This window comes from Arachis ipaensis, chromosome B5 (assembly GCF_059453495.1).
Source record: "Arachis ipaensis isolate K30076 ecotype BB chromosome B5, ASM5945349v1, whole genome shotgun sequence".
Classification (NCBI taxonomy): Eukaryota; Viridiplantae; Streptophyta; class Magnoliopsida; order Fabales; family Fabaceae; genus Arachis; species Arachis ipaensis.
The window spans coordinates 17,853,416-17,867,666 of NC_142440.1; the positions used below are offsets into that span (position 1 = coordinate 17,853,416).

Below are 14,251 nucleotides of genomic sequence, written 5' to 3' on the forward strand. Positions count from 1 at the left end.
TTGGAGTATTACCTATTTTATTTGTTGTAACGGGTGTTGAGGTTCAGTGTTCTTGGTTGGAACAAATGTTTTAGTAATAGTATATTATTGAGAACTTTCTTTGATATTAAAATAATTTACTTTGACTTCAAATATAAGTGTTAGGTTGCACAAATGTTTCAATTGGGGTGGTACTTCAATGTCATTATTTTTTTGGAGTGTCATTAGATTTAAAGCAATTATTGCCAACAATTTTTTTTGCTTCCCCATCAAATAGTACAAAAGTTGTTGTAACACTTTGATCTGAAGTCTTTAATTGAATTCTGAACCTAAAATGAGTATTGAATTAGTAACTAATAATCTGATAGATAGAATTATGAAAAGTATATAGAGTTACCTTATTGTTGGATATTGTGGTGTTTGATTACATGTGCCACAAATATAGTTGTCTCTTTTTTATATGTTTTCTTCTGACACTTTTTACATTCAACATAGTTCCATCCAAATTTGTCATCAATTTCATTTATAGTTGCTAAAATTGTGAAGATATTTTTCTATTCCAAAATTCAATTTATGTTATTATTAGGTATATGGTATTTGTGTAAATATGAATGTATAATGCATGTTGTGAGTTTTTTTTATCCATTTTCATTGTATGACCATTAGATCTTAGATAGTTTTTCGATTTCTAATCGTTCTGTTATGAAGATTTGTGTTGGCATTGTCTTGGCTTGGTATTTCCATTACTTCTTCATGTTGACCAGTCCTATTTAGGATTTTTATATTTATTAAATTAAATAATTAAATAAATAAATTATTTTTGAGAGACTTATTAGTTATCAAATACCCATAAGTCAGCTGTGCGAATTCTTTAGTTTGTGGATTGGTATAAATTTTTGTACTCGAAATTGTGCTGACCGAATAATCACCTAAAATATTATAATATAATAGGTTATATAAAATAAGATGGTGTTGTATTTGTATCATTTAATGTATTATATAAAATATAATTCTTTGAACTAAGGAAAACAATAGATATAATTTTTTTTTGAAAAAGATCGTACATTTGTATTTACTAACCAATGTTAATGTGAGTGCAACAATTTTTTGACCTTTTATTTGTGTTGTAATTTCTTTGTTTATCTGATTTGAGAGATTTTTTCACAACGTGACTTTTAATATGATGTTCTTAAAATTATTAGTATTTTGTTAATAACTATATATGTAAATGAAAAATGAATTGCTTGTATATTTTTTTACTCTTTAAGTATCAATTTCATTCTTCGTATTTTTGTAGATTTTTCTTTAACATCTACTTGTTTTTCTTTTTCTAGTGTATGCAGTTTTCCAATGACATCTATAATAAAAAGAACAAAAATGTGTAGAATTTTTTTTGAATAAATTATTTTTAATAAAAATAATTGAAATAGTATAAAGTTAAACTACCTATTAATATTTTTCTTTAACCCATTCCGTCAGACAATATCTCAAGTGATGCAAATTCAAAATAGTGTTAGGAAATGTTCAAAACTGCATCTTTAATTTCTTTTACAACAGTTGTGAGTAAAAAGTTTGCTTTCATTGTACCTTTAATTGGTTTATACAAATTATTTGCATCTTCTATTTTTAAATTTTTATAGTATAGAATTTTTCTTCTTTCAACAAATGTTTGAATTTGTTCATTATATTTTTCTTCACAATTACATGAAGAGGTATTTCCTGCAGTGTTAGTAAATTATAGTTAATAATTAGTTAAAAAATTTGATTACATTTATTTTTTTTAAGTTATTAGAAAAGGAATAATAAATAACATATTAAAAGAAGTATAATTTTAACGATATTAAAATACAATTATATGTAAAGTATTATAAAATAATATAAAAAATATAAATAATATAAAAAGTATAAAAAGCAAAAATAATTAAAGTATTTTTCCTTAAATTCAATTTAAAAATATAATAAATATGTTTGTTTTGTACCTTTTCATCTAATATAATCATTTCTAAGTAAAGAGACTCCTCTTCATTTGTGGGTGTTAATGTTTTCCATAGACGAACCACGCAAACTTTGGTAAACTAATTGTCTATTTGTTTGGTGATATTGTCCAAAGAATGACGCTTCATTGAGTAAGATTGAGATGTTGTGTAGTTCAGAAATAAATATATTTCTTGTGCTAAATTTGATGTTATTTGAAGGAATAGTGATAAGAGACGTATATAAGTAATTCAAATAGTATGAAATTTGAATATTTGTAACGTAAAATTTATTATGATTAATAATATTATTATGACATTTGTAATATGGATGTTTATTACATTTAATGAGTTATTTATAGAAATTAATAAATTAATTATTGGGGTTATAAATCTATTGTATTGTTTACAACAACAAGATATAATAAATATAAGGGTTAAGTACTGAAATTGTCCCTAAGGTCTGGGGTGAAAATCAAAATCGTCCCCGACCTTTTTTTGTTATTAAAATCATCCTTAACGTTACAAAACGTTATAAAATCGTCCTTTTTCCATTTCAATTTTATTTTTTTTACCATATTACCCTTCATTATTAATAAAAATAATTAAAAATAATATTAAAAAATTAAAACAACCTCCCCTCCCCTCCTGTAACTCCCCCACTTCCTCACTCACCCTCCCTTACCCCCTCAGCCCACTCCCTCACCCCCCACCCGTCATCCCTTTCTTCTTTTTCTCTGAACCACAACCACCCTCCAACAAGTCACGCAACCTCTTCCTCTCACCTTCGCCATGGCCGAACCACCACCGGCGACCACCTTAGCCACCTCTAGCAGCTGCTGTCCTCACCATCACTCGCACCAGCGAGCCACACCACGCTTCGTCGCGACCACATCGCCACCAGTTCTCCTTTGCTCTGTGCGAGACCCATCACATCCAGCTCGCTCTCCTTTTCACTGAAACGAAACTTTCAGAGCAGCGGAACAGAGCCCCTCTCCTTCTCAAGCACAGAAACCGAATCACAGACCACCATGGCAGACCTTCTTCCTCCTTCCGTCATGCGCAGACCGCCAGCGACCTATCAGCTGCAGCTGTCCTTGTCGCTACCTCCCTGTATCTGCGTTTTCTTTCCCTGTTTGCAATTAGATTCTTAATTAATTCTGTTTAAATTTTGTTTGCTGTTTTGGTTAAGAAAAATTGAAATTGAAATTGGGGTTGAGGTTTTGAAGATAGGGGCATCAAGAAGGGGATGGGGGGTTACGGGAGTGGGGCGGGAGTGGGGTGAGGGAATGGGCTGAAGGGGTGGAGGGAGTTACAGGAGTTGGGAGTCGGGAGTCAGGAGTGGGGTGAGGGGTGAGGGGTGAGGGGTGAGGGGTGAGGGATGAGGGATGAGGGGTGGGGGGTGGGGGGGTGAGGGAGTGGGCTGAGGGGGTTACGGGAGGGGGGTGGCGGTGGGGGTGGTGTGGGCGAGTGGGTGAAGGTAGGGGGAGTTGCTGGGTTTGGCGGTGAAGGTTGGAGACTGGGGATGGGGGGTGGCAGTGAGGGTAGGTGGAGAGTGGGAAGTGGTGGAGCTGCGGCTGTGAGTGGCGGGGGCTGGGGGAGGGAGTGGGGGAGTTAGGGGAGGGGAGGGGAGGGGAGGGGGAAGGGGGTTGTTTTAATTTTTTAATATTTTTTTTAATTATTTTTATTAATAATGAAGGGTAATATGATAAAAAAATAAAATTGAAGTGAAAAAGGACGATTTTATAACGTTTTGTAACGTTAAGGATGATTTTAATAACAAAAAAAGGTCGGGGACGATTTTGATTTTCATCCCAGATCTTAGGGACGATTTCAGTACTTAACCCTAAATATAAGAATATGGATTCAATGTCTTTGTAGGTTACAAATTTAGTTAAATACTATTAATTTTTAATTATTGTCATTGGTAATTTAGCACCCTAATTTACATATATTTCTATTACTTGTATATATATATATTTTCTACAATTTCAATTTATGTGTGAATTTATGTATGTAATAGAATATTTTTTTATTAGCTATAATTGAATACTTATTACTTATAGTTTATACTTTCTTATTACTTGTATATACTTTTTAATATATTGTCATTATTAGGTATACTTTTTATTTAGGTATGTTTATTTAAAAAAAAAGGAAAAAGTGTAAGCAAAATAGGAGATTATATATACACGTATTCATACTAATATTTCTTTTTCAATTTTACCGCATTTACAATTGAAATTGTTACCTTCAGATATATATTTCTATGACCGCTAGTGAAGTAATATGCAATAATAATGATATAAATTTATTTACTAACTAATAAATTATTATAAGCTTTAAAATGCAGCTTTGACCAGTAAGATTGTTATATGTTTCAAAGACTAATTTTAAGTGATTAAAATTATGGTTTATAGATGATGGGATTAAGAATTTTGTAAAAAAAAAAAACTATAGCATTATGTATAAATAAATTTGAAAGTATAATGTATAAAGTTAAGAGGAAAAAATATCTAACATTCTTAAATTTACTCTATGTTTATATATGCTGTGTCTAAAAAGAAGTATTGAGATTCAATTTTCGGATCAGTTGGAGCATTGTGGAGTTCGACCTTCTTAATTCAAAGTGTGTCATACTTGTAGATACAACCATTTTCACAGAAAATATGTATGAGGGATTTTAAAAGAAAGACATATGAACATTAGTCCAGACGTAAAAAACTGATTACTTATGAAGAAATATATTATTGCAAGTTTGTTCAAAGGAATTTGGTATGAAATTACTCATCGACTCACAATATTTAAGAGATGACTTACTTTATAAAAGATATATTCTCATGAGTTTGTTCAAATGCCATTGCTATGGAATCAAGTACTACAAGCATAAACAACTGGTAAAAGATAAATTTATGAATAAAAAAGATAAAAGATAGGTTAACTATATTAATATTTCTTATATAAAATTACCTTAATGTTGTATAAATTAAGGAAAGCCTACTACAAAATTTCCTTGTACACAATATTTAAGATTGTGTTGTCTATTGGTTGGTCTTTGTCAGTGGTGAGAATACGCAGACTGTTTCTAGTTGTGACCCTTGACACGACGACGTATAGTTGTCCATGAGTAAATACTTGCTTTGGGATGTATAGCCCAACATGTTAAAGGTATTGTCCTTGACTTTTATTGATTGTCATAACAAAGCATAGTGATATAGGATATTGCCTCCTTTTTAAGACAAATTGCCACTTAAATTCTGAAGGAGACAATGTAATTCTTCGAATTAGGACTTTTTTTCTCACACTTGAACCAGTAAAAAATTTCCCTTCACCATTTTCTAAGCTGTGTGATTTTTAGTCTTGTGCCATTGCATAATCCAGAGCCTTGGTTTAGATTTCTAAGAAGCATTATTGCTGCTCCTTTTTTCAACCTTAGTGTGTGTGGTGAAAATTCTGGAAATTTAAGTGTGTTAAGTAATTCTGTTGGATAAAGTAAGTCTTGATCTTCAACATGAAAATTTGCTTTACAAATTGAATCAGAAGAGAAATAGATGCTTTCTTCAGCTGGTATCTTTTCTAATATATGGTCATTTATTAGATCAACAGTCTCATTTGTTGGAGTTAAGATTGCTCTAGGCACTAAGAAATCTGATTCTCCAACATGACCCTCCAAATCTTGATATATATGTTGTCAACAATAGAGCGAACACCACTATCAATATTTTCAATCATCAATGCTTCTCCACTATCCGGGCAATGTTTTCCATTTTCAATATCAAGAATCCAATATGCAAAGTGTGTCATCTATTCTTTTGATGTAGAATCTAAATTATCTGCCTTTAACCTCATGTTTTGTTGTAGTGAATGGACCTCACAAACTTGCCAAACATAAGAAGTCTTAATACATGCTTGAATGGTGTCTTGTCTATCACCATTAGGAATAATTGGCAAAATTTTCCTGATATCGCATCCTAACACATTAGTTATCCCTCCAAAAGGCTTTGTTGACAATTCTTCTCAGACGGTTTCATAATATCACGAAGGTTTCTGTCTACAGCTTCGAAGCAATATTTATTTGTCATTGGCGCCTCATCCCAAATGATTAAAGATGTTTGCATGATCAACTCAGCAAGTTGTGTGCCATTTTTTTATGTCACATATTGCTTCTTTTGTTGGGTCCAAAGGTATTTTAAATCTTGAATGCGTAGTTTGACAACCCGGTAGAAGTAAAGCCGCAATACCAGAAGTAGTAACAGCAATTGCTATTTTTCCTTCGGACCTGACTTTTACTAGGATTGTTCTCTAGAGATATGTTTTTCTTGTTCCTCTTGAACCACTTACAAAGAATAACTTGCCCAAACTCAAATCAATAGATTGAAGTACAATATCATGAATTTTTTTTTGTCTGAGTTTAAACCACATAATAGTTGAACATATTCATGATGCATTTTTATACTGTCGTAGTTTAACTCTTGAAAAATAAGACGGTTGTTCATTTCGCTCATTAATGTGTCATTATTAGGAATTAGCATTCCTGAATAATCTTCTAATGATTTTTCCATCTTTCTCAGAATTTGCTCAATCTCCAGAAGAGAATAATTTTGCAACTGTTCATCTGACAACTGTAGGTTTGGGAGATCTAATAAGCGGCACTACTTGTATAAAATATCCTTTGAAAATAACTTTCGATTTGATTCCCAAAGGTGATGGATCAACCACTTTACAGTGCACTAAAATGGTGGAAATAATTGGCAAAGCTAGTTTCTTGTACCCCACATCGAAGCTTCTTTAAGGCAATCATCCCATTCTTTATCATCCTCTAATATTCCAAGTGCATAGCATGCATCTTTGAAAGTGTCGTATAAAATACCATCTACTATTCTTATTTGTTCATAAGAGCAACTTCCTCGAACAATGTTGAGCAGCATACGTAAATAATACTTTTCTCCAGCAGTAGGAGGCACATATTACATTCATCCAAGACATCTAGGTCTACGTTTTCTTGTCGACAACTTTTCCTTCTTATTCCAAACATACTTCATAGGGAATTCAGAGTATGTTAGTTGTCTGGCCTCAATGTCCTCACAATTCACTTTCATCCACTCAGTAACCATTGTTGCCTCAATTCTTGAACGACTCATAATGTTGTCAAGTGACATATGCCCTTGGAAATAAATTGGTTGTTGATAAGGAAGGTGGAATGATAAACGCTCTACAGATGGTTCTCGATAAAACATATCAAATTGGTAAATTCTCCAAGCAGTTTCGGAAACAGAAATATATCTACAATCCAAGTATGCCTTTATCTCATCATGTTCCTCAATTCTAATTTCAGATGTGGAGGCAGAATTTTGTTCATTTGAGATAACTACAGTAGCATGATTAGGTCCTTTATTGATATATTTGAATAAATATTTGACCGATCTAGATCGGTTACAAAGCTCAACATTAAGATGGGCGTCGTACTTGACCAAAAGATTCCTGTTATATGGAACAACATGACGAATGTCAAGTTGGACACCATTCTTCAATATATATCTGCCATTAGCTCTCCTCATGTATATAGGGAATCAATCATCATCAAATGATGTACTATCATGAAATCTTTCGGATAATGCTTTGAGCATTTGTCATTAATCATGCATGGAGAATTATGGTTTAAAACCCCACAAGGTCCATGAACCATGAATCTATCAACTGCATTATAAGCAATAGGATTATTTTCTTTATCTGGTATTTCAGCAGAAATGATTTCATCAACCTGAGATGCTAGCTATATCTTGTCATTCGGATGTAAAAAAATTAATATATGAGCATGTGGTAATCCTCTCTTTTGAAATTCTATTGTGTATACAACTATTTAAATAACAAAGAAAGTTGGAACATCTAATTGCTGATTTTGATGAAATTAATTATATAGAATAAGTAAAAAAATTACTTAAATAGAAAAAAGAAATAGCAAAGGAATTTAATGTAAATCCCGCAAGGAAGGATTTAATCCAATAAGGATTATGTTATAAAATTTAAAGATTCTAAATTTTATAAGTGATTGTAAAACTAAAAGGATTTATCAAGTAGATAAGAATTGTGAAAGGCAATTATTGAAAGGACAAATCTATTTGTATAAAGAAGGTCAATATTTGCCGATTAAAGAAGTTGGAGAGTGTTGCCTATCATTTAATTATGGATTTTTAAAATAAAATTTAAATTTTATCTATGGAAAAAAGTTTTTATAAATATTTGCTCCTAAATTGCACATTCGATAGATCATTCATGTAAGATTAACATTTTGTTTATGTGGTAACAGATTCATTTGCAAGAATGGGTAAATATTATATCTATGTATTTTATTCCAAAAAGTAGATGTAAATAACATGAGTAAAATATTAGAGTAATAAATAGATACATTACCGGCAGTGACTCTCCTAAATATATGTCGATGTTTAATATCATTGATGAGCTCTATTAACTTTATAAAAAAAACACGACTGACAATGTCAGGTCTATCAATGCTTTTTTTTTCCTTCAATATCTTCCAGCATATAATCATTTTCAAACCACTTTGGATTACAAGTAAAAGTTAGAAATAAGTCTGAATATCCAACATAGAGACATATTGCCATTGCATCTTGTACATAAATGAAATAATTTTTTTTAATTAACCATAATATTAGCAACCAATATTTTTAAATTGGGAAAAATGCAATAATTGTACACTATCAATATTTGATTTTGAAAATATTGCACAAAGAATAATTAATTAATTTTTAAGTTGTCTTAAAACTTCTCAAAAATAATTATGCAATAAGTTAATTATTTACTTGATAGTTTTGTATTCGATATCGAGGTCCACCCGTGTAATTTGAAGGTAATATTGTTATTTTGCCAACAATATCGGCCATTACATCTTATTGATTGATTGCATCTCTCTTTATCCAATATACAATTCAACTCGCAATTATTTTTTATTATTTCTAATCCAATGAAGTCTCCCGTATTCAATACAAGCATAAACATCAACCATGAATTGTTGTAATAAACGTCCACCTCACAACAAAGTTTGGGATTCTCCAATTCTTTATTAAAGACAAAAAGCATAGTATTGTCTCATAGTGACTGTTTGTTGTTTATACCTTCTACCTGTTCGTTTATTAAAATGACTTATCCCTATCCTAAAGGCATATTTTCCATACGGAAACAGCAAAGGATATTGTAGGGCCATAAAACTTGGATGTATTTCAGTTATTCTTTGAAGACCAGCTTTTTTATGTTCAATAACTATATCACGGTGGCATTCCTCCTCATTAGAGTACTGATCAACTAAAAGTGTTGTAACTTCTAAAGAAGAAGGTAGGTTATAATGTCTTCCATCAGTTGTCCTTTTACTTATCAACCGAAGCTTGAAATCACAAATTCCATCTTCTTGATGTTTGTCTCTAGCCATTCTAAAAGATTGAACCAAGACATTATGTTCATCAAACATACGAATTAGATCTCTTGCAACTTCCTCTTCAAGGGGGTTATTTCCATCATTATTGTTGAACACTCATAATCTATTTGATATCTCATTATCTGTGTCATGTATATAAAGTTGTGCAAATTTAGCTTTTCTCCCATCTAAAGGAACCAAAGATCCAAGAAAATGGTAATTTTGGCCATTAATGCGAAAAGTATATGGGCCACCGTGTTTATTAATTTCATGGTTAATCTTTTCACCCATAGACGTAAAAGCAAAGGCTGCATTATAGATGCGAATATGCTTCCTAAAATTTTTTGCAATGTTGCTTCCATAGTAATCCAGTAAATTGTGTAGCAAAGAAGGAGAGGGGTTTTAACAATGGCAATTGGACTCTTCCTTCCAAGCAACAAATGGAGAATTTCAGATGAGTTGTATTTGTAGTTTTGTGGGTCCTTTCTTCATACCAAAGTGTTGCGCCACAATACTCACAGACGCATGTTGGTCTTCCAAAATTCCATAATTCATTAGTCAAATATGTAAAAATTCAAATAAAGAACATAATTTAAATGATATCTTTGCAACCAAATTAAATTAGTACCTAAAGAATCAATTTAATAAAACACTATTTGTGATAAAAGAGTTCACTCAAACATTTAGTTGCCTTAATTTTGAGCTATAATGTTAAGGAAAAATAAATAAAATCTTGGCCACTTACTTGGGCGTTGATTTGCTCGATTAGAAACAATCCTCGTTGAGAAAGAAGTTGGTTGAATTTCGGGATTGCGTGCTACAGTGTTAAAAAAAGGAAAAGAATTAATTATGAGTAATAAAATTTAAAATTTACTTTTGAAAAAAAAGGGAGAAACTATTGCTAAAAGTAGGTATACTTGAATTTTGAGTAGATCAAATACATTTCTTTTGATTTAATAATTGCCTTATTTTGCGTCTTGCCTCTCGAAACACAGCATATCTTTTCATCTCATTATTTGTATTATCTGCGGAGTGGAAGATATACAATAAAGCCTTAGTAAATATATAAATATTATTATGTTGCAAGATTTATATTATGCCATAAGCTCACCAATATAATTATGCACAGTGGCAGCCACAATAGTTCTTGAAGGTGAGCTATGAATAGATGACGATTATCCACCTGTAAATAAAAAACTTCGATGAAATGCAGTTGAAAGTAGAAAATATATAATGAAGAAGTATTAAAAATACAAATAGGCTTCTCAATTTCTTTCTCAACAATTGGATTTAACTAATGGATTGGACAATATTACACAATAAAATTGGAAGGATAGCCATATTTTCCTATGGGTTGCAAAATTACTATTGATGTAATTTTTTAAAAAAGATTTATTCGTTTTCTCAATAATTGATATGATTTTAAATATAATGCAAAAGAATTCATTTTTATCCTACATAATGACAACAAACAATTACAATAAACGATACGGATTTTTCCTATTAATTAACTATGAGTAGCAACAATTAGAACAAAACATGTTACAAAATAATTTGTACTCACCTGAAGTGGAAGCTGAATTGACAATACTCCTTAACTTAAGACATTGCTTTCTCCTCAAGGATTATAAAATTATTATTGAAGTAAATTTTTTTAAAAAAATTATCTCTTTTTTCACACATTGGTAGAATTTTAATGTAAAATATTTCCGTTAAATGCTACATAATAATCTAAATAATTACAACAGACTGTTTTTCTATTAATTAGCCATGAGTACCAAAAATCAATACAAAAAATAGAACAAAACATGTTATAATACAATTTGTACTAACCTGAAGTGGAAGCTAAATTGGCAGTCCTCCTTGAGTTAAGACATTGCTTTCTCTTCATCCTTGCTTGTCTAAATCGGATAGATCTAAGTGTTCCAAATAATTGTATTTTTACATTTTCAAAATAGGCATCAAAATCACCTTAGGAATCAATTTACAATAAAATAAAGAAGGTGCAGTTAAAATTATGTTAAATAAACCAAGCTCCATAATCATATGTTGAAGGGCCGTATCCTTGTGTCTTCCTTTTTTTGCAAGGATTGCTCTCCGCCTCTTTAATTTAGCTATTTTAGATATTAAGTCTTCCACTCTGTTATTGCCACTAAAAATCCTTGTACAAAAAAGGAATAAGACATGGTCAAAGAATGATAATACATTCCAACTAAATTGTGGAAGCAATATTGCACATATAGAATAACAATTTATATTTTGATGCTGAATATGTAATCAACACTATACAGGGAGCAATAATTTTAAGTGAATATTAATTTTGGTTGTGACTGTTGTACAAAATCCGTTTAAAAAAGAGGAACACATGAATGTAAAATTGTGGAAGCAATACTCCACATGTAGAATAACAATTTATATTTTGATACTCAAATGTTGCAGTTGAAAGTATACATGGAGCAATAATTTTAAATGCACATTAATTTTGGTTGTGACAATTGTATAGAACTCGTTAAAAAAAGAGGAATATATAAACATGTGCTACTTGCAATGATTTCATAATTTAAAAGTTACTATTAATTACAAATAAAGAGGGCTATTAAAAATGTTATTGAACAATAGAATGAGAAGAGTAAACGAAAAATTGGAAAATCTATAGGAAAATACCTGGGACGAATTTCCTACGTTGGTGGCACCGGCAGCGCCGGATGGTGACGTTGTCCTAGGATCTGGAATCGAGCTCCGGCAGGGATTGATGGGGCGGTGGGTAAGTGAAACCGCAACAGGAGGGGTGACCGCACCGGATTTTGGCATAGTTTCTGCAATTTATGCAATTGGGTTCCGTTGGAGATGGACATCGCGATGGGCAATTTTTTTCGAGGAAAACGCAGTGGCTCATGGGGCTGCAAGAGGATGCAGGAAATAGGATCTTGGAATGGAGAGGTGCCAAGAGAAAGAAAGAGGGTTTCTAGAGGACGAGAAGTATGAGAAAGGTAATAGGCTCTTTTGTTTTCATTGGGGTTTTTTTTTTTTTGAGCAAATGTTAATTTATTTTTTTGCTGTTTTAAAAATAAGGATTGATTTCGAAAAAGTTAAGTTGTTGGTTTTTACCAGTGTTTCTTAGGTTTTTTTGTATATATATATATATTGCTGATTTGGAAATAATAGTTGATTTGGCAAAAATTGAGTGGTTGATTCTAAAATATTATCAAGTAAGCGATGTTGCTGACATGGCATTATTAGAAGGAGAAAGATATCTTAAAAGCAATGTGGGTAAACTTATCCATTTAGTTTTATATATTAATAGATTAATGTTTAAATTTATTATTTACAAATTGAGTATATTATTAAAATGATAGCCGAAAATTCTCATCATTGATTGAAATAATTTCAAAAGATGTTAACGATAATAAATTCCTAAAAGATTTAAAAATATGACTAAAGGAACTAGATATTCAATTATATCTTCTAAAAAAAACTTTAGAGATTATATTTTGATGCAATTTTTTTTCATTCTCAAAATTTTGTAATTTGATGTCAATTGAATTTTTTTAATTTTTGTATTGTGAATGACTAAATTTTTTTGAAAAATAAAAAAAATCTATAGATCGAATTTTACTCTGAATTTGTTTGTGTATCTTCTAAATATATATTTAAATATTGACACACAAAATCATATTAGATGGACAAGTCATTTGCTAAAGACGAAAGTTTTTTGTTACTTATCTATTCTAAATATAATAGTTAGCCAATTAACTCAACGAGGCAAATCCACAGTGTTTCCTCCAATTGAGCATAGTCCCTGGCGACGACACATCGCAGCCAAAGAAGATGGTTCCCTCCTTGAAACTTAAAATCTATTCTAAATATAATAGTTAGCCAACTAACTCAACAAGGCAAATCCACAGTGTTTCCTCCAATTGAGCATAGTCCCTGGTGACGACACATCGCAGCCAAAGAAGATGGTTCCCTCCTTGAAACTTAAAATTCGAGGCAAGTGGAAAGTAAAATACGAAGCAAGTGGAGGGTTCCCTCGATGACACTCAAAATGCGAAGCAAGCGCAAGGTAGACATATGGCTAGGCTTCGGCGAAAACTAATCTCACGATGAAAAGAGAAGGAAACTAAAATGTTATAACAATAGGGCTCGCATCTGAAAAGAAATTGACGTCTTGTCAACAGGGCTTCTCGCTGATATTGTATCGCAGTGAATGAGGTTGCTAGTGTTACTTCCAAAAACCGCGCTAATGTGACGCCTTGCTTGGTGAGAGGTGCTGCAAAAATTCAAAATATCTGTACAGGTAGAATCTTCTGCAGTGCATGATGAGTGACTTGCGTTTAACAAAGCACTTGACTTGGTACCTCCCACTTAGGTGCGCTCCCTTGGGTATTCAAAAATCACGGATTTTCCCACTCACCACTGTCATCGTGAGAGGAATAGTTGTGTATAAATATGAGGTCCCTAGAGCTTATATAGAAGATAAATGTGTATTGTTATTTGGACCTGCTATAGCTTGAGCTTGATATTCTTTTTTGCTGCAAAAGATGGTCATGGGGAAGGATTTCGTCAGGGATATCAATCCAACCAATCTTGCTTGATCCTTGGTTGTGGGGGTTGCTCGATTGTATGAGTTTCCCCGTCAATGGAACAAGAATATGGTGTTTAGCTTGGAGTTGATTTTGCAAGATGAGAAGGTATTTGCATCATTGATACTTATACCTTGCAGCTTCTTCTTAAGTGAGTACTAATAAGTTATGTTCATGTTGTTTTTATCCAACTTACAGGGTGGTAGAATTCATGCAACCATTTGCAAGTCTGCGTTGGAATTGTTCAATAATAGGATAAAGGAGCATGTTATTTATAGTATGCAAAA

The 14,251-nt window shown here is 31.8% G+C and overlaps 1 protein-coding gene across 1 annotated transcript; it reads right to left on the bottom strand.

Moving 5' to 3' along the window:
• Positions 1 to 6,925: 6,925 nt before the first annotated feature.
• LOC107640267 (uncharacterized) lies at positions 6,926 to 7,510 on the bottom strand. Its single transcript, XM_016343804.1, has one exon. The coding sequence runs from the start codon at positions 7,508 to 7,510 to the stop codon at positions 6,926 to 6,928; it is 585 nt and encodes a 194-aa protein (XP_016199290.1).
• Positions 7,511 to 14,251: the final 6,741 nt, after the last annotated feature.